General features: G+C 41.3%; 2 protein-coding genes across 4 annotated transcripts; one reads left to right on the top strand and one right to left on the bottom strand.

Annotated features, from left to right (window-relative positions):
• The first annotated feature begins 771 nt into the window (after positions 1-771).
• On the top strand, positions 772-9,319 carry LOC147178464 (protein-L-isoaspartate O-methyltransferase domain-containing protein 2-like). 2 transcript variants are annotated; one of them, XM_086068215.1, is made up of 7 exons: positions 772-1,127; positions 3,090-3,250; positions 3,649-3,799; positions 5,123-5,225; positions 5,366-5,537; positions 5,674-5,797; positions 7,151-9,319. In XM_086068215.1, exons 2-7 carry the CDS (start codon positions 3,095-3,097, stop codon positions 7,690-7,692), a joined length of 1,248 nt encoding a protein of 415 aa, XP_085924341.1. In that variant the 5' UTR covers positions 772-1,127; positions 3,090-3,094; the 3' UTR covers positions 7,693-9,319. The 2 variants fall into 2 exon arrangements, with proteins under 2 accessions (XP_085924341.1, XP_085924340.1); XM_086068214.1 differs by having other exon boundaries at positions 772-1,250.
• Positions 9,320-9,616: 297 nt separating this feature from the next.
• On the bottom strand, positions 9,617-18,315 carry LOC147178463 (kinesin-like protein KIF3B). Of its 2 annotated transcripts, none has more exons than XM_086068213.1 (9): positions 18,248-18,315; positions 16,062-17,567; positions 15,623-15,724; positions 14,796-14,918; positions 13,367-13,485; positions 12,812-12,928; positions 12,346-12,451; positions 11,584-11,789; positions 9,617-11,487 (listed from the first exon to the last, which is right to left on the bottom strand). In XM_086068213.1, exons 2-9 carry the CDS (start codon positions 17,463-17,465, stop codon positions 11,382-11,384), a joined length of 2,283 nt encoding a protein of 760 aa, XP_085924339.1. In that variant the 5' UTR covers positions 17,466-17,567; positions 18,248-18,315; the 3' UTR covers positions 9,617-11,381. The 2 variants fall into 2 exon arrangements, with proteins under 2 accessions (XP_085924339.1, XP_085924338.1); XM_086068212.1 differs by having other exon boundaries at positions 18,183-18,299.
• Between the last annotated feature and the right edge of the window lie 410 nt (positions 18,316-18,725).

The raw sequence follows: 18,725 nt of genomic DNA, 5'->3' as shown, positions 1-18,725 counted from the left end.
CCAATTATAACTAAGATCATTATTACTGCATGTTTTACTCAACAAAATGAGGGCCTCTGATTGCTTTGGTGTGTACTGACCTCTGGTGGAGGAGCAAGTAAACGTTCCTGAATGCGTAGAATAAATAATTTACATTAAAGACATACAAGTGCAATACAGTATACAGTTGTACACTTATTCCTTCCTGCATTTGACCAATTGATGTTGACCTCCCAGATGTATCCTCAGTATGAGGAGTGAGTTGTGTCTCATAACCACTGTTTCCCCGGAATGAACAAAAGAAGACCTCGACAAAAAAACAAAAACAAAGGAAAAGCAACAAACGTTAACTACACTTATTTTTGGAAAAGTCAAAATTATTATTATTTAAAAAACAAACATATTTAATATCAGTGATGGAAAGATTACCAGTCTGTGTCCCTTTTGAACAAATCCAATGTTGAAAGTCAAGCCACATTTTTACTTACTCGCATAAAAAGAAAAGATGATCCAAATCTTCATTTACACTTTTACAAAAAAAAACAAAAAACATCCCACATCCATCTTGTTCTTTTGTGGGGTAAATATTATTTATAATTTTAAATTGAAGTTCCTTGTTTTTTGCTGGGACCGGAAATTTCAAATATTTACATCTAATCGCTTTTCTAACTTCTAATTCAAAACATAAGTAATGAAGTTTGTTTCCGTGAGTTTCTGTGATTGGTTGCGGTCATATCACGTGGCACGATCACGTGACCCTTCCATTTCCAATCGCCTTTCAACTCAACGGGATTTTGCAGAGGCACCAAGCTTATATTCGCCAGTGTGATGTTTGTAAACCTTGCCATGAAAACAAGACAAGTGGATGTGTACAAATGACGTTCGCGACTTCCCAAGACCACTAAAGCTAAATTTCTTGACTCGGCCCGCAAAGTTAGCGAACGTGTGCTTGCTGACTGGAAAGCGTCACCGCGTGGTGTACGGCCTGGCTGCCTGGGCTCTTTACGTGACTTACGTATGACGTCAGCGCGTCAGCTGCCCCAATGTTTACATCCAGCAGTGGTGTGTTTTTGACTGGACCCACGAACAACAAAGGCTGCCCATTGAAGAGATCACAAACAGAACGAACCCAGCAGCGGCCCGTTAAGGTACCCTGACCTCGTTTGTAAACATTTAACTGGATGTTTTGTTTATGTCTCCATTGTTTTTTTTCTTCACCGTCTCGCGAAAACGACGATGCTGGTTTGTTTTGACCTTCTCGTCGGAATGCGGTGAGGTTTAATGTTTTGCTATGCTCCTGGTTATTACGGCGATCTTTGATGTGAACAGTACTCGAGTGACACAATTTTACAGCGGAAGACTGAAGTGTTCAAGTGCGGTGAAATGGAGCTCGCTTAAACGTCTGCATTAAGATGATAATAAAAGACATCGTCCCAGGAATGGACGCCAAAGCTACTTTATTGAATCGGCTGTTTAAATGGAAAAGCTTTGCAGGAAGTAGGTCCCCTAGTAGCCTACTAACCAAAATTGCTACGGCGAGAGCAATTGGCCACAGCGCCGCGCGGTGGCCTCTCTTTATTTTCAACGATGATCTATTTTACAGAGCAAGATTCAAGGCTAGATTTTATACACAGATGGCAGTGTCGTATCACCACCCGTCACCATCCATTTGTGCAACCAAACGGCGCCGTGCACTTTCCTTTTGTACTTTTATGGCTTTTGTGATCAGTCTGTGTGCACCCTGTGATCTTTGTCCTGTGGTTCTCAGCTCTGCTGTTGTTTTTAACACTGCTCGGAAGTGCAAACAAAGGCTGCGTTCATTCACACCTACCTGCACTTACATATTGCTGCCACAATCAGGATTTCAACCTCAGGAGGCCCCAAATGCTCTATTAAACATGTAAAAGAAATGTTAGATCAGAAAACCTGGATAGAAACCGTTTTTGCGGGCCACACCGTTCGTTGATATCATTGTCGAGCCGCACGATTGGTTCGGTTCACATTGGGTAAGGAACGAAATGCAACACAGGTTGTTTATCTTTTCTGTAAACCGATACACATGTCATGATTTTTTTGCAATTAAACTTCTTTCCATAGGGGGTTAAGATTGTCGCCTGCTACTGTGGGGGCAGCTGGTGCAAGACAATCCAACCCCCCCCCCCCCCCCCAACCTTATCTGGACACAGCTGTGGTGTCTTTGAGCAAGGGTTAGGGTCATGATTCTTCTACTACTTTTTAGGAAAGTGTAGCATCAATCATTACAGGAAATGAAGGCTGCACTGTTTGCCGTCAGTTAACAGAAGCTACACTATGTTTGTTTACATGTAGAGTGCAAGGACATGATGTAGAGTGGAAGGAATTTCAACTCCCCCCCCCCCCCCCTCAGCATTTGATTAGTATCATTTTTACAGCTAATTTTGAACAGTAGTCAATGAAAAATGGTGGCAATCTTTCACAGGCCACATAAAATGAAATGGAGGACAATTTGTTATTATAAAAATCAACCATTTGAAAATTAGCTACATCGTGAAATTGAGGTGCGTCTTTTTCTGGATTATTAAAAGCTGTTTTAAAGTTCGGTTATATTGAAATGTTACTGTGAGTTGTAAATATGCTCAAGTGGCAGAATGCTGGATGGTTGGTTTACAAGATGTGTTTACAATAGTTACTATGTAATTGTGGCATTTAAGCAAGTTTTACACAAGCTATGAATAGCTATTTTTTGTACACGCTATAAAGTATGTTAAGTTTATGGTATAAACAGATTTAAAATCAGTATACATTATTGTTGGCTGAACATTTTGCCCAGGATTTATTTTTAATAAATCAAGCTTTCTTTAAATAAATGTTGGTTTTATTACTCGGATTAAAACCGAATCGTAAACAGCCAGAATGACAAGATTGTATTTACATTCTTCAAGTTAGTGCTACCACTGCATTCGGAATGTATGGTATGTATGGAACAGCATAGTTATCTTAGCAAATGACATAGAGCCAAACAAGCTATTAATCTAAGGCTCATTCAACTTCATGTAATAGTTGTTTTGTTTGTAACTCGTGCTTTTGTCGTATAACATTCCGACATGTGTTTGTTTTCTCTTCACTTTTAGGCATCATGGGTGGAGCCGTGAGTGCAGGAGAGGACAACGATGACTTGATTGACAACCTGAAGGAGGCCTACTACATCCGCTCAGACCTGGTTGAGCGGGCTTTTCGTGCCATCGACCGCGCCGACTACTACCTCGATGAATACAGGGAGAACGCCTACAAGGTGAGAAAAGTGAAATGCTGTTGTTAAAAAAAAAAATGCCCCAACTTAACCACCAGATGAGTTTGGTCAACTAATTCCAAATCTCATTATTGGCCATCGTTCTTGTTCAATGCACATGTGATCCAGAACGAGTCCTTGTCGGTGTGCATGCCAATCCACATTGTTTGTTCTCTGTGTAGCTTTATGTAAACAAAGTAAGTGGAGGAAGTAATGTGGCCTTAACAGGCAGAGGTTTTTAAACAGGCGCAGCGAGGAATGCAAAATCAGTAATGAGATTATGATTATCAACACTACCCTAGTACCATACGAGTGACTCATTTTGTGACTACGGCCACCCATTGGTATGTGGACATGGTTAGAGTTTCAAGAAGGAGCTGACTTGCTTGATTTTTGTCCAGGATTTGGCTTGGCGACATGGCAACATTCACCTGTCAGCTCCATGTATCTACTCGGAGGTGATGGAGGCTTTGGACCTCCACCCTCGTATCTCCTTCCTTAACCTCGGCAGTGGGACGGGCTATCTCAGTACCATGGTGGGCCTCATACTAGGTAAGTTGATTGAATACATTTTCTTGACCCGAATGAAACTTCTGTGATGGAATATGACATTATCGCGCGGATCGCGAGGCAGCGTTCTAAAAGCACTTGAACTACTTTGAAGGTAGAAAGAAGCAAGAAATGATTAGTACAAAAAAAGTTGTTCCGGCCATTATGTTGGGATAGGCATAATAATGGATGAGTTGATTATTGAGAATTCAGTCCAATTGTGTGGACTTGATTGTTAATTAAACAATTAAGGCAACATGAGCTGCACTGTAACAAAGGGAGTTGATTCACTCTCAATGAGTTTGGAACCAGATAAACGTTGTGTCATTACCTCTAATCCTACAGGAAACATTCATTCATAATGCTAGCATGGAAGCAGGAGTTCAGAACGTCACTTGATTACAAACAAGCTCACTGATAGAAAGTGAATTAGCTAGCGAAGTTAACATGGCAGTATCTCTGCTTTATTCAATCATAATTTCAACACTTTAAAAACAACCACAACCGAAACAATGTCATGAATAAAAATATAATTAAAAACAATAAAAAATGATGTACTGTATATATCGCTGACTTCATAAGTCACAATTTGGCAAATTTCATATTTTTCCAAAAAAAACAATACTACTGGTCATTTTTACGAATTATTGACCAATTTAAGACCAAAACATGCCTTGTGAAAATTAAACTGCACTTTAAAAAAAAATCTGGCCACCAGAGGGTGCTAGAACTGCACAAATGGAAATCAACCTGACTTTTTAAACAGATGTGCTGCTTTCAATATTGTGACATGACGACGACGATATATTCTGGCAGTTTTAATATCGCGATATCACAACATTGCCATTATCGTTACATCCCTAGTAAATGGTTGAACAAATCTGACGTTTTTGGGGTCTCCTGAAAAGTGATGATTTTGGAGGTACAACGCTTTGACCTGACACCAGCAATACTCAGTAACAAAGTATAATTTTATTTTTTTTGAAAATCACTAAAACAAGGATCTATCCCCTTTTACGTTTGCTGCATTTCCTGCCATTATGCTAGGTTAGCATGCTAGCATGCTATGCTGAGCTTTACTTCTTTATGTGGCCTTTGGTCTAAATGTGTGCCATGTCCATGAAAAAGAACAACTCAAAAGCTACTACAGACAGTAGTTATTACATTCCCAAGGGGAGGGAACTTGTAACATAAAATAGGAGAGTAGGCAGTGGTATATATCGTTTTTATAGCATGTAGCTTCAGGGCCTGATCATATTTACCACATTTAAAAACACCTGTTTATTAGTACAGCTCGTACATGATGTGTGTGTTAAATTGCTTCAGGACCATTCGGAGTGAATCATGGGATCGAGTTACATGCCGATGTAATCGAGTATGCCTACCAGAAGCTCGATTCCTTCATCAAAACCAGTGACAGTTTTGACAAGTGAGTATGTGACATTGTCTAGTTTTGAAACACACATGACACGGGGCTCAAGATTCTGAATGTGAATGGCAGCGAGCTTTGGCTAAATAGCCACTCGGTTGAAGGTTGATATCTATTGTTGTTGCTTTGCCTCGAAACAGATTTGAGTTCTGCGAGCCTTCCTTTGTGGTGGGCAACTGTCTGGAAATCCCCCCGGAGAGCCGTCAATACGACAGAGTGTACTGTGGCGCGGGGGTGCAGAAGGACCACGAGAAATACATGAAGAACCTAATTAAGGTTGGGGGCATCCTGGTCATGCCACTCGAGGAAAAGGTTTGTGTGTGGATGCGGAGCTGATGAACGGAAACAACTGTCATTTGTTGTTTTTGTTACCGTCTGTAAGTCAGCTCAGAAAGCACACTTATGTACATGTGTGTGTGTGTGTGTCCCTCTGTTGTATTTTCTACAGCTGACCAAGATCACCCGAACAGGACCAAACAGCTGGGAGACCAAAAAAATCATCTCGGTGTCCTTTGCTCCCCTCATACTGCCTAAACACAATATGAATGGCAAACCCAAGACTGTCCCACTGCGTAAGTCACATTTGATCTTTTATTTTGAGTAGGTCTGACTTGCTGTTGAAAAGCCAAAAGTGACTTATTTTTCTTTCTTTTATCCCTTTGTCATAACTGTCATAAACCTTTTTTGTTTCACTTTAAAAACTATTTCCTCACTACTAACCAGCTACTGGAATGCCAATAATAACACCAAAATAGTAGGGGTGTGCCAAAAAAATAGATTCTCATACGATATCGCGATTCTCATTTAGTACGATTCAGAATGGATTTTAAATGTCCCAAAATCTATTTTATTTTAATTATTTTATACTGTCATCCCTTTGTTTGTGTGTGCCTTTTATTGGGAGCGCTGTTCATGATTTGGCCACTTAGGGGCAGTGTGGTTCCACGCAGTCTAATAAACTGTTAAGTTGAAGCCACATTAGAGAGTAGAAGGAAAAAGTCACGATAAAGTTATTTTTTTGCAGCGTGGAGCCGTTCTTTTGAGTGATAAAAGTGCCGCGTGTAGAGCGCTAATTAGCATTAGCGAGTCAGACTGGAGATCATTAGAATTCCTTGCACATCTATAGATTGAAGCAAAAATCATTGTCAATCAAATCATTTTGAATTAAAAATCGTTCTTAATCGAAAATCGATTCTGAATCAAATTGCACACCCCAAAATCTGAATCGAATCGAATCGAATCATGAGACATTCAAAGATTCCCACCCCTACAAAATAGTTTATGAACTTTTTGGGGAATAAAATACCTTTTTGACATAACTAAAATGGTACATTTGCATTAGTGTTAATACCTATTGTAGAATATTACTGAATGTTTAGAATTTTTGTTTCATCTAATCTTAAAGGGGAAGTCAACAACAAAAAATTCTTGACAATATGCTGTCTGTGCCCCCACTAGTGTAAACGCGGCATTCTGATTAATATTGTGTTTGCAGGATATGAGTTAAGCAGCAAAATCCACGCATTTTTATTCAACTCAGGGGGCGACCATTTTGCCACTTACTGTCGACTGAAAATGACATCACAGTTGCGCAGGGCTCAGGCAACGGCCAATCACAGCTCACCTTCTTTTTTTTAAACTGAGCTGTGATTGGTTGTTACCTGAGCAACTGTGATGTAATTTTCACTGGGCAGCAAGTGGCAAAATGGCCACCCCAAGAGATGGATAAAAACGGGTGGATTTGACCTTTTAATTCATGTTCCACAAACACAATATTTATCAGAATGCCACGTTTAGACTTGTGGGGCCGCATAGAACATATTGTAAAGAAAATGTTTGGGTTCGAGCAGGTACAAAACGCAAAACTCAGCCCTACTTTGCTTACTATCTCCCTTTACTCTTGTTTTTTTGTTTCCATTTTGCAGCAAAGTATGAGGTACGGACATTACAAGAGCTCGCTCGTTTCTGCATCCGCCATACGCTGCAAATGAGCGCCGACGGAGGCGAAAGCCAATCACGCAGCCGTGGCTCCTCCTTCAGCGTGGGCAGGGGTCTGGCTGTGGCCGGGCTCCACAAGTACGGCCCTCGCTTCAAACGCCGCCGCGTGCATCGGCGCCGCTGCAACGCCCTCGTCCTGGCCACCCGTCAGGTGGTCGGCAGCCCCGCTTCTCTGTACAGCAACAATGACCAGGGAGGGAGCGTGGCGGACGAGGAGGCGGCGGGTGCGAGGGAGGCGAGGCGGGAGACGAGGGGGAGCAGGAGGGCGGCTCGAGGGGCAAGAGGCTTGATGGAGGAAGAGGAGATGGTGGAGGAGGAGGTGGAGGAGGAGCAGGAAGAGGAGGAGGAGAGGGAGACCGGAGAGCTTCTCCGGGTTCAGCCTGCGCTTAACGTGTTGCGAGAGAGGATCTTGGGCCTTCCGCTGCCTGAGCCATTGAAGAGGTTCCTCTTGTACTATAGAAACAAGTGATGAGCAACGAGCCGGCAGAGACTGAAGCCCCCCACCTCCCACCTGTAGAAGGCAGGACAGCATGCCTCATGGTACACCAGGGGTCGCCAACATTTTCAAACAGAGCTACTTCTTGGATACTAATGGGCTGCCGCTTTGATACACACTTCCGGAATAACAAATTTGCTCAAATTACCTTAAATTATGTTCTAATGATTTCTCGTAATAAAACAATGTAGGAAACAGACAAATATGCAACACTGTTTGTATAAATCACTTCTGCAGCATTCCTAGGAAGTCACAATGTCCCATCACTGGTGAGCCATCTTACAACAGGCCCTTGGGCTACTACTTGCTTGGGGGCTGCCTGGTGCCTGTGAGCAGCATGTTGGTGACCCCTGGGGTCCATTTCACAAAGCATGTTCAACAAACACCGAGACTAACTCTGAACAGCGACTTGACATACACAGAGAGAGTAAATTCGGTTTTCGGTTCGAGGACAGCTGATTTGAGGTAGTTATATCAACGCAGAGTAGTTTCACCTGGCGCTGCCGCTACTCTAAAAAGACCACATCAATGGAGCCCCGATTCGTTGAGTCACCGTGGCAACGGGGAAGCGCAGAACTTGGCGCCGTCCTCTGCTTCCGCGTTTTGTTTTGTTTTTGCCCCTCAACTGAAAATAGTAATGCGATCACATGGTGAATTTGAACATGTCTTTAGATAAAATCAAATAAAAAAAGTGCAACACCGCAACGGCTTGGTGTCGAGTCAATTGAAATGTAATCCTTTGCAATCACAATAATATTACAAGGGAAACTTGTTAAATTGTAGCTCATTTAGGTGCAATCCAGCGGGGGAGAAGCGAACTTGATTTAAGATGAAATGTAAAAACATTATTCAAACTGTTATAAGAAAAATAAAATACCATAGCGCAACACGCAATATATGCTGTGATGTGAGCGCATGACTACGGCGCCGGTAATGTTGCTAATATAAAGACGGATTAAATTGGGTATGTAGATTATGGACTAGGATGTGAAACGGTACCGTTCAAAAAGTTAACTGTCCGGAAATGCCAGCCTATCTCTGCGCAATCTCGCGACGTTTATTTTATTCCCTGCGCAATATCGCGGCATCTTTGTCAAACAGGTAATTGTCAAAAAGACATGCCATGTTTGTGACAAAAGTGGACTTTACGCTACAGACTATAGGCACAAGCAAAAACTCGCGGCCGTGGATTTTATGAGGAAATGAAATGTGTGTGCGCGCATTGTGGAAAACCTGCAACCGACCAGGTTTGGTTCATGGAACATGTTACTACGGTAACTGACCGAGAGCTTAAAGGACCTCTTTTTATGAAACAGGCCAGTTACCGCTTTTCCTCTGGTTTCAATACCTCCCTTTCTGAAACAGAAAACGCAGTTTCCCACATTTTGTGGTTTCTTGACCCAGGGTTCTAACTAAACCTGCTTTGTGAAATGGACTCCTGGTGTTAGACTATACTAAACAGTCCCATTTTGTTTGGTCGTTGTGCAGTTGTGATTTGCTGCTGAATGTACAGTATATACATATACATGTATGATCATGACTTTTTTTTTGTATGATGCATCAGGAAAGGTGTGAATAAATGGGCGTTTGCTTTTGTAAATTGAGCTGTATTGACTGCTGTAATAAAGTGGATTATACAAAAGTAAATAGTTCTATTATTGAGGACGGCAAGAACTGTTTTGGAATTAAATTCTCAAAACACAGTAAACATCGCTCAATAAAAAAATTCCAACAATTCTGGCCTATAGGCTTCTACGTGAGGCCCGGTGAATCCGTTTTTGACGCAAAGTCAAAAGCTGACCAAAACCTTTTCTCTAGTAGCTCCCAATTGATATCAGTATTAAATTGATAACATCATTCTGACATTTATGAGAATTCTGTGCAATATGAACAAATAGAAAGCAGTGATGTGTACTGTATTCAAATTTGACAAAGTGTTCACCAGGACATTTTGTGACTCGTTTATCTCCCAACATTTTGAACAATACAAAAAAAAAAAAGTAAACATAGAATTTTGTATACAGCATTAGTAAAGTGACAAGTGAAGACTTGCAGCAAGCTAACCTCAAAATGATTACATCCTCTTCATGTTTAAATAGCAACAACATTACAACTGCTAGGTTACATTTCCATGTCTTATCACCTCTGTTGGAATGTCTGGAGGACTGTTAAACTTAACAGAGGACAGCGGTCTCCACAATTCATTGCTTCCGCCTAGCCCATAATGTCAGACAGAATGGTGATTAAATGAAGTTTCGCTCACTAGTTTGCTTTAGCTTGGCTGCTCCTGTCAATCATTTAAATGTTCATTACAGGCCAACAAGCTGAAACATAACGTAAACATGATGAATGCCAATATTCACATTTCGTAAAAACATCTTGAGGGTGGTCTTTACAATATGTTCTATGCAGCCTCATTAGTCTGAATACGGTATTTTGGCTAATACTGCATTAGTGAAATATGAATTAAGCATCAAAATCCAGCAGTTTTGATCAATATCAAAAGACGGCCATTTTAACACTTGCCGTTAAGTGAAAATGATGTCACAGTTGCTCAGGTCTCAGGTAACAACCAATCACAGATCCGCTTCAGAAAACAGGAGAGCCGTGATTGGTTGTTACCTGAGCCTCGTGCAACTGTGATGTCATCTTAAGGCAACAGCAAGTGACGAAATGGCTGCCACCTGAGATGGATAAAAACGAGTGTATTTGCTGCCTAACTCAAATTCCACAAACACATTATTAATCAAAATGATGTGTTTAGACTAATGCGTGCGCATACAACATATAATTTGGTGGTTGACTTCCACTTTAACAGCCCAAATGAATGTACCCCAAACAGGCGTCGTGTTTTAACCTCAGACAGAAAATAGCACCTGTCGGCGAGATGACATTTTCTCAAAGCCGATGGAAGCAGGAAATTAGATGCGGCCGGGTTAGAACAGAAACTGTATCTGCACGGGTCTTAATGATGCCTACTGTAGTGCTCACGCCGAAATGCATCCCAGTTTGCTGTGTGGCTGTACACCAGTGAATGTCAAAAGTGCATTTTACATCAAGGAATGGCTTGATGCATATGGGTCGTTTTCAACAATGTTGCCGGCAAACCGTGGTCGGAACGAGGGCTCCCTCTATGCTTTTACTTTGGCATTCATCACTTGCAGAGAGGCCACCTTCACGCAGACCAGTTTGCCTGACACTAGTCGGCAGGAAAGCATCACCCATAGCACATTCATAACTTTGTTTGTGGAACACAACTCATCTCAATTGTCAATCTGTGGAATGTGCTGGACAGGGATCAGAGCCGTCTTGGTGACGAAAGTACGCGCATCAACTCTTATAACTAATCGGCCTATGTCGTCTTTACATTAAGAACATGGCAAAATATATAAAAGAATATCGTTGGCCAACTTCAGCAGAATGTTGCACGCCGTGTTCAATTGGGCGAGTCCAAGATCAAGGTTCTTCAAAGCATCTGACAGTAGCAAATAGTGGTTACAATTCATGTCATTTTTCCTACAAAGCAGCATTCATTCTTAAATTTCTTATTTCCGCCTTTTGCAGCTTCAACAACATTGTTGCCTTGCGCAAAATAAAAAGCATTCTTCTCTCAGCTAGGAGCAGAGCTCCAAATTGGGAAGGCCGTTGGCAGATTGCAGCGGTCACTTGGGCACCAGCCCTCGGCATTGTGGGTAAATTGGGGACGCTGGATTGTGAACACCGAACGAAGAGGTCCACGTGTTTGATTGCTTGCCTGTTCTTGGTCGACTGAATGACAAGAAGCCATGACATTTCAACGAGTTAATTCCAACTTTGAACATGAACATATTTGAATGAACTGCAGTTTAAAAAAAAAAAACTTACGCAGACTTTTGTTTCCTGATGCTTCCGCTAGCACTAGCGAGAGGTGCAAAGCTACTATTAAATCCAGAGGCATCAACCTGAAGATCGTCCTCATTCTTAAGCGCATCCTCCAGAGCTGCTGCTACCTTTGGGGCGATGACTGGCCGCTGATAATCTTTGGTGGTCTGGGACGGCATATCCATGCCGAGCAGAAGGATGTTCTCAGTCTGGGGGACAAAGACAAACGTGGTACATGTCTTGTGCAAACTATGATGCGTGTACAATTTGGCAATCTAAATTCTGCATTAAGAGCAAAAATTAGCTTTTGTGTTTTTTGCGACATTTCTGTCATTTGAGTTTTTGCTAATGTCATTAACTCATTCACTGCCATTGACGGCTATAAACGTCAAAAATTAATTTGAACTATTAATTAAACTTTTTTTCCCCACTTTTGTTAACAAGAGTATGAAAACTTTTTTTTTTTTTATTGTACATTTAGAACAGACATACAATTTGTCATTGTGAGTTAATTAGTGAAGTCCTGCAATTAATTACGATTAAAACATTTTATTCGACTGTCACCCCTAACTTTTAATAATCTTTTTTTTTTAATGAATTGATGGCAGTGAATGAGTTAAAAGTCCCAAAATATTCCAGAGTTAGGAGGAAATTGAAGAAGGGACTGAATTGAATCCAAAGAAATCATTCAGACTCTAGTCTCAAAAGTCCATGATGATCATAGAATATTCTTCTCATTTCAATGAACAAAGTGTTCGGTCTTACTTTATATCTCAGGTCAGGTCTATCCTTCATGGCCACGCGAGCATGGTTACTGAGAGGCCTTCTGAACCCAATTGCAGACTGAGGCCTGCTCATCATCTGATGATCACTGAACACACATAAACATCCAAAGTCAGACAATGCGCTGAATTGTACAAAACAAATGTTAAGCTTCAACGTGAAGTTCACACACCAAATTTGTATAGTTGGTAAGAGTGTCTCTTTGGGGTTTATCAGGCAATGTTGCTTCCTAACAGATTTAACAGATCAAATTGTGGTTGTTTTTGTTTTGGGGTCAGTGTTGGTGTGGGGTGCATGTTTCGGTAACGACGTCTACCACAACGCACTGTTATCAGTCAACCTGGGGTAAATGTATGTTTCCCACCTTTATTCAAGTGGACAACGGAACGGGCTGTTAATTTAGGTGCAGTATCTAATATGGTGGAAATAATAGGATTGGGCGACTCACTCCTCGATATGCGTGATGGGCCTCATCTTCCAGTATTCATCCTCGTCATCAAAGAAAGCCCTGTTGACTATTTTGTTCTTCTCTTCAAACGGAATGAAATTCTCAATGATAAGATGCCTAAGAGACAAAGGATTAGAAAAACAATGAGAAAGTAGAAGTGGCTCACGTGGTAAGGTGAACAGAAGAGACCAAGGTCAAAAGGTCACCTGAGACTACATCAATAATTGTATTTATTTATTCTTTTTCATCAGGCCAAGATCTGACTCGAGATGCTTGGTTGTTGTGGTCGAAAGTAATTCCGGACTGATTTTGGAGTTAGTCATAAGTTACTTAGAGCATGATGGTGATGTTTGTATGAATTTAAGATGCAGATTTGATGATGTTTCAAAGCAAGTAATTGCGTGTGTGGTGGGCATATTTCAGTTTTCCCTAACAAGTATTGGGTCAAATCTCATGTTTTGCACAAACAAAATGAAAATTAGGAATAAATTGTGACACCAAACAACATGCCATCATTTCAGCTTGACTCAGTGACGTAATGTCGAGACGCCGTACTTGAGTTTAAGGTCTCTCGTGAGCTCATTCTGGGTCTGTTCCAGCTCCTGGCGCTCATTGATGTGCGCTTCCTGGATGTCCTGGATTTCTGCCTTCACTGCCTGCAGTTTGGCAAACAACTAGACGGGGGACAGACAAACAAAAAGTTGGACTGCTGAAATGGAATAAAACAATTGGACATAATCGAATTTCCACTCAAATCTTCACTGGAATTAAATTAGGGTTGTTTTTCAAATTCAGCTTTCTTGCACGCACGCTGTTGCGCAACATCTCCCCATTATTATGCGCTAACTTCTCGAACACCACACTTCTTTTAAAAGCTTTTGCACACAGAACAAATGTCCATCCATCCGGCAGCTTTAGCGGGCAAACAATCCATTTAAAATTCCTGCTTAAATTGGATCAAGCCTACAATCTCAAACTTCTGCTCTTCACGTTGGCGCCCACCTGCGCCTTCGCTACCTTTCGAACCTTCAGACTTTCAGCTGCATTTTTGCCATGGGAGGCTATCCTGACTTCATCCAGCTCCTCACAGTCACTCTTGAAGCGTCATGGCCACGACATCGCTATTAAGCCTCGACGGCTCCCCTCTTTGGTGGAGATTTTCATGCATGCCAGATCCACCACACCAGCATCTACCGAAACTCAGACACAATCTGTTTCCTCCTCAGGTCATTGAATCGGTGGAGGCTGGTGTCTGTGGATCTCACTCGGCTTCGTCTGTCCTTCCTTCCTTTTCTCGGTCTCTCCTTCGGTCTCTTGAGGCCTCCCTGATTTTATGTTTTTTGGATTTGTCGGGGTCTGGATGTTTCTTGGGTTGGGGAGGAGTTCTGGTGGGTGGTGTCTGGTCGGTGCTGGATTTCACCTTCCTTGGTTTTCTTTGGTCCCCTCGGGTCTCCTGACGGCGGTGTTCGGTTTAGGTGAACGGTATGAGATTTTTTCTAATAGGTTTTTTGGTGAGCTAACAAATACCCGCACGCACGCACGCACGCACGCACATACACATACTCACCCACACGCACACAAAAAAAAAATTATATATATATATATATATAATATATATATATATAAAAAAATATAAAAAATAAAATAAAAAAAATAAAAAATAAAGAGCAATGATGATGACATTTCCGAATGAACAATACTGAGCTCTTTATAAAAAAATAATAATAATAAAAAAATATATATATATATATAAAAATTAAAAAAAAGCCTCTTAGAGAATTTGGACAGGAATTTCAAATAAGATATTTTTTGTTTTGTTTGTGCTATTATTATAGCACAATAGTAATCGAGCGGCAAGTTACACAAGACTGTGACATAGGCAGCTGAGTCACAAGTGTGGCTGTCTTTCTTTGTCACACTTCACACATTTAAATTAACGCACACGAATGAAATTCCTCCTTGAGGCAAAGCTGCAGTTTGTTACCTTTTTCAGTTTCTTGGTTTTAATGTCGACTTCCTGCTGCAAAGAACTGTAGGTCTCCTTCAGCTCCAGGGTCTCCTCGTCTTGACACTCCATTTGCTGTTGCATCTCTCGTTCGCTCCGTTTCTACAAACAGAAAAACATAATCACTCAGATCAAACTACACATGTCATTTGTTAAAATACATGTTCATAGGCTTGTGTTTGTTTCAGACTTTGTTTGGTCTATTAACAACTTTTAGCTATGTCAGTGTTTTCATGTCTGGTGGTGGTAGCGTATTGCAGAATGTGGTAAAGAAAAAAGATGATTGTCCGGAGTGTTTTGTCTTGAAATTCTACAGTTTGAGATCTAACTCCACTGTTGAGTTTATCCAGTTGGTAGTATTTTGCAGCAAGGTTGTTCACACATTTTTAAATATCTTTGAGAATTGAGAGGCGTATAAAATTGTCAAACTTGTACAGATTATATTTCTTCATTATTAGGCAGTGTTGCCATATAATTCATAACTTTATGTGGCTGTTTGTATAGTGGCCTAACGAGGGTGAGTCTTGTCTGGTTAGCTTAGCTCCAATTAGCTTAGCTCCAACAAATAACACAGTATGTAAATGGGGAGAATTGAATGGCATGCATGAACTATTATCCTGCCTTAAGTGATGTGTATTATCCAATTAAATACGATTTTTTTTTACAGTTTTGCATAACCTCTTGACATGACGATCAAACTTTATAGTTGAGAGTAAACCTAAAAATGTAGATGTCTCCCTATAATCATGTGAACTTTGCAAAGAGACATTCATTTGCAGTAAGCAACGTTAACATATTGTTAATACCTGTTCAGCAATTTCCTGCCTCTTCAGCTGCAGCATCTTCTGCTGCTCGTTGGTGTGATCCACAATGTTCTTCCCCCCAACTAGAAGTTTACTTTCCATTGCCTGGAAGTAATACAAAGAAACAAATGATTAAATTAAACTGCAACAGGAAATGCTTGACTTTTTGGAATATGAGAAAAACAAACGCATTCAGCGAGATTTACCAACCATTTCATTAAGATAGCTTACATTCTGCAATACAATAGAGGAACATTTAACTTTGATATTCCCCTTATAGGAGCTCCTTCATTCTCAACATTACCAGCCAAAAGTTTAGACACATATCATTCTTATTCATAGCATATATATATTTACATATAGAGTGTCCAGACTTTGGACTCTCTCTGCTTTGGTTTTGAGCAAATTATGCCTGATAATGAGTTCACTGACTTCCGCTTACCTTAACTTTGGCTGACAACATGTCTCCTGCTTCCTGCTCTTTCTTGAGGTCAGCCATTTTCTTCTCCTTCTCCTTAAGGAGTTGAGCTTTCTCCTCAGCCACCAGGCTGTGATCCTCCATGATAGCTTTCTTCTCCTTCTCCAGCTTCTCCTGCTGCTCTCTCCAATAATCACCTTTGTTTTCCTCTTCTTCTTCATCATCATCTTCGCTCTCTTCATCACGACCGTCACCGTTGCTACAATCACCAGCCCTCCTCTTATGTCTCCTCTTGTTTTTCCTTCCTGTACGCTTCTCCAGTTGCACCTTCAGTCTCGCTATCTCCTCCTGAAACTTCCTAAGCAAAGCATCCTTGGGGTCCTCATTGACACGGGGCTTATTCTTGATGTTCTTCGCTCTGTTTGAGTAGCGCAGAGTTGTTAAAGTCTCTTCCACATTGTAAGATGCCGGGCCAATGTTGGCGACCATGACGGTGCGAGCGTTGCCTCCAAGGGAGTCCTGTAAAAGGCGGGTCAGTTTGGAATCTCTGTAAGGGATGTGGCTGCTCCTGCCATCCACCAGAGCTGAAATGACGTTCCCTAAAGCAGAGAGTGACAGGTTGATTTTAGTAGCTTCTTTCAGCCTCTCCCCCTGAGCCCCCGTCTTGGTCTGCCTTTCACTACCAGCTAGGTCCACCAGATTGAGTTTGCCAACTCGGATGTGGTTCTCCCCATCCACCCCCAATTCACTGCATTCTACAGTGATCACAAAGATGGCGTGAGAACGGGAACTGTGTTCATTCATGTTCGTGGAGCCCACCGAGCGATTCTGATTGCCCACATTCATGACATTTTCAATTTCCCGCACACTCTTGGTGACAAAAGATGACAGGTCTTTAACGTAAACGCCTGTGTCTGGCCTCTCTCTCAACTCTAAACGTCGTGATTGGTCCTTGGAGAGTAAATCTCTGATCTCCTCTTGATAAATCTCCAGGTATGATGCTCGCACCAGGTACTGCTGATTCTGAGATCTTGAAATGTGGGTGAAGATGTGATCAAACGAGTTGGGGATAACTCCTCTCCTTTCTGGGTCGTTTCTTACACCCTCCATGGTGTACGTTTTCCCTGTCCCTGTTTGTCCATATGCAAAGATGGTTCCATTAAATCCTTGTAGAACTGAATCCACAAGGGGCCTAAAAGTTTCATCATATAAATCCAGTTGCTTAGAATTGTAGTCATAGACTGAGTCAAATGTGAATACTTTGGGGAGTTCACCAGCAGAAGCTTCCCTAGGGTTCCTGACACTAATTTGTCCAAATTTGACATCAACAGACACCACACACTCAAATGCGGCTGCCTGTTCTTTCTCATTCATAGGACGACAACGGACCACGACTTTCACCGTCTCAGAACTCTTGCTTTTGGACATGATGTGGACCAAAGGATTGCACACTCAGCTTGACACACAGTTCCCTCTTTTTCAAGCAGGGCGTCAGGGAAATCCTACCAAGAGAACCATCCACATCAGAACCTGTTGGCAAAAATAACAACAGATGTTAATGACAATCAAATTGTGTTGACATAAAAGCCAACATTGAAGTTCGGCATTATCTGGGTATATTTTGGTTGCGGTTCGGTTTCATCCGATTCATTTGCAAAATAGATAAAATAAACGCTTATTCCTAGTGCCACAAAGACACAGTAGCATAAGCAATGACTTGTAAACGTGAACCAGGCGAGGTTGACAGCAACATTCTAACAAAGCACTGATAGTTAAGGGAGCCGTAAACAATGTGCAACCTTACTTAAATTAGGACATTACACAGCAACAATTTGCTAGCTTCATTAATCCGTTAATGTTGAACCTTCAGTTTTTGGCGTTGAGAAAACTACCACGGCACGCGATTGGACGGTACCTATGGTATCTTGTCAGAGTTAGATCGACGAACACAAAAGAGCTCAAATAAACTAGAACCCACAATGAGACGACAAAATCGAACAGTCAACAGCAAACACGCAGGTAACCAAGGCTACAAGTCTTATCACAGCTTTTGCTTGCCTAACCTTCCTGCGAGTGTTCGGATAAAATCACCATGTCACCAAACAAATAAAAAAGTAAAGCGCTTAAAGCGTCTTGAATACATACCCTTCCCCGAATTACTTAGCAAAATCGTTTAAATAAAAATACTCAAATAAAACGCAGCTTCGTACATTTGCTAATCCGACCCTCAGTTAGCCACTGGCTCGTCTCTACAACGGTCCGTCCGGGTGTGAGTTGCCAGATCCTGTAGCTACATCCCTCCCCAACTGAGTGAACGTGAACGGTAGCTACAGCGTTTAAGGTGACTGATTGCATTAAAAAATTACAAAAAAGACTTGTACTATATTTTAAATTACATTCAAATACATTGTTAATGCTGATAGCTTGAGAATGCTCAGAACGATTGTTTTACAGCATTTTCCATCAATATCTGGCAACCGTTTCTCGGCAGATGACTATCAGCTGGTTTGTCTACTTTCAGCAAAACAAAAACATAAGGAACTCGAACAAACCACAGGTTTGACTTGTAATGACTTTACTTAGTGAACAACAAAATATATGTAGTAAATTTTAGACTGAAATGTTACATTTGAAATGCGAGTTTAAATTAATTAAATTACAAATACGAACTTGAATTGAAAAACATGA

The sequence above is a fragment of the Leptonotus elevatus genome, chromosome 2 (assembly GCF_054856555.1).
Source record: "Leptonotus elevatus isolate MCC_2025b chromosome 2, RoL_Lele_1.0, whole genome shotgun sequence".
Classification (NCBI taxonomy): Eukaryota; Metazoa; Chordata; class Actinopteri; order Syngnathiformes; family Syngnathidae; genus Leptonotus; species Leptonotus elevatus.
This window is presented reverse-complemented; position numbering and strand designations above follow the sequence as displayed.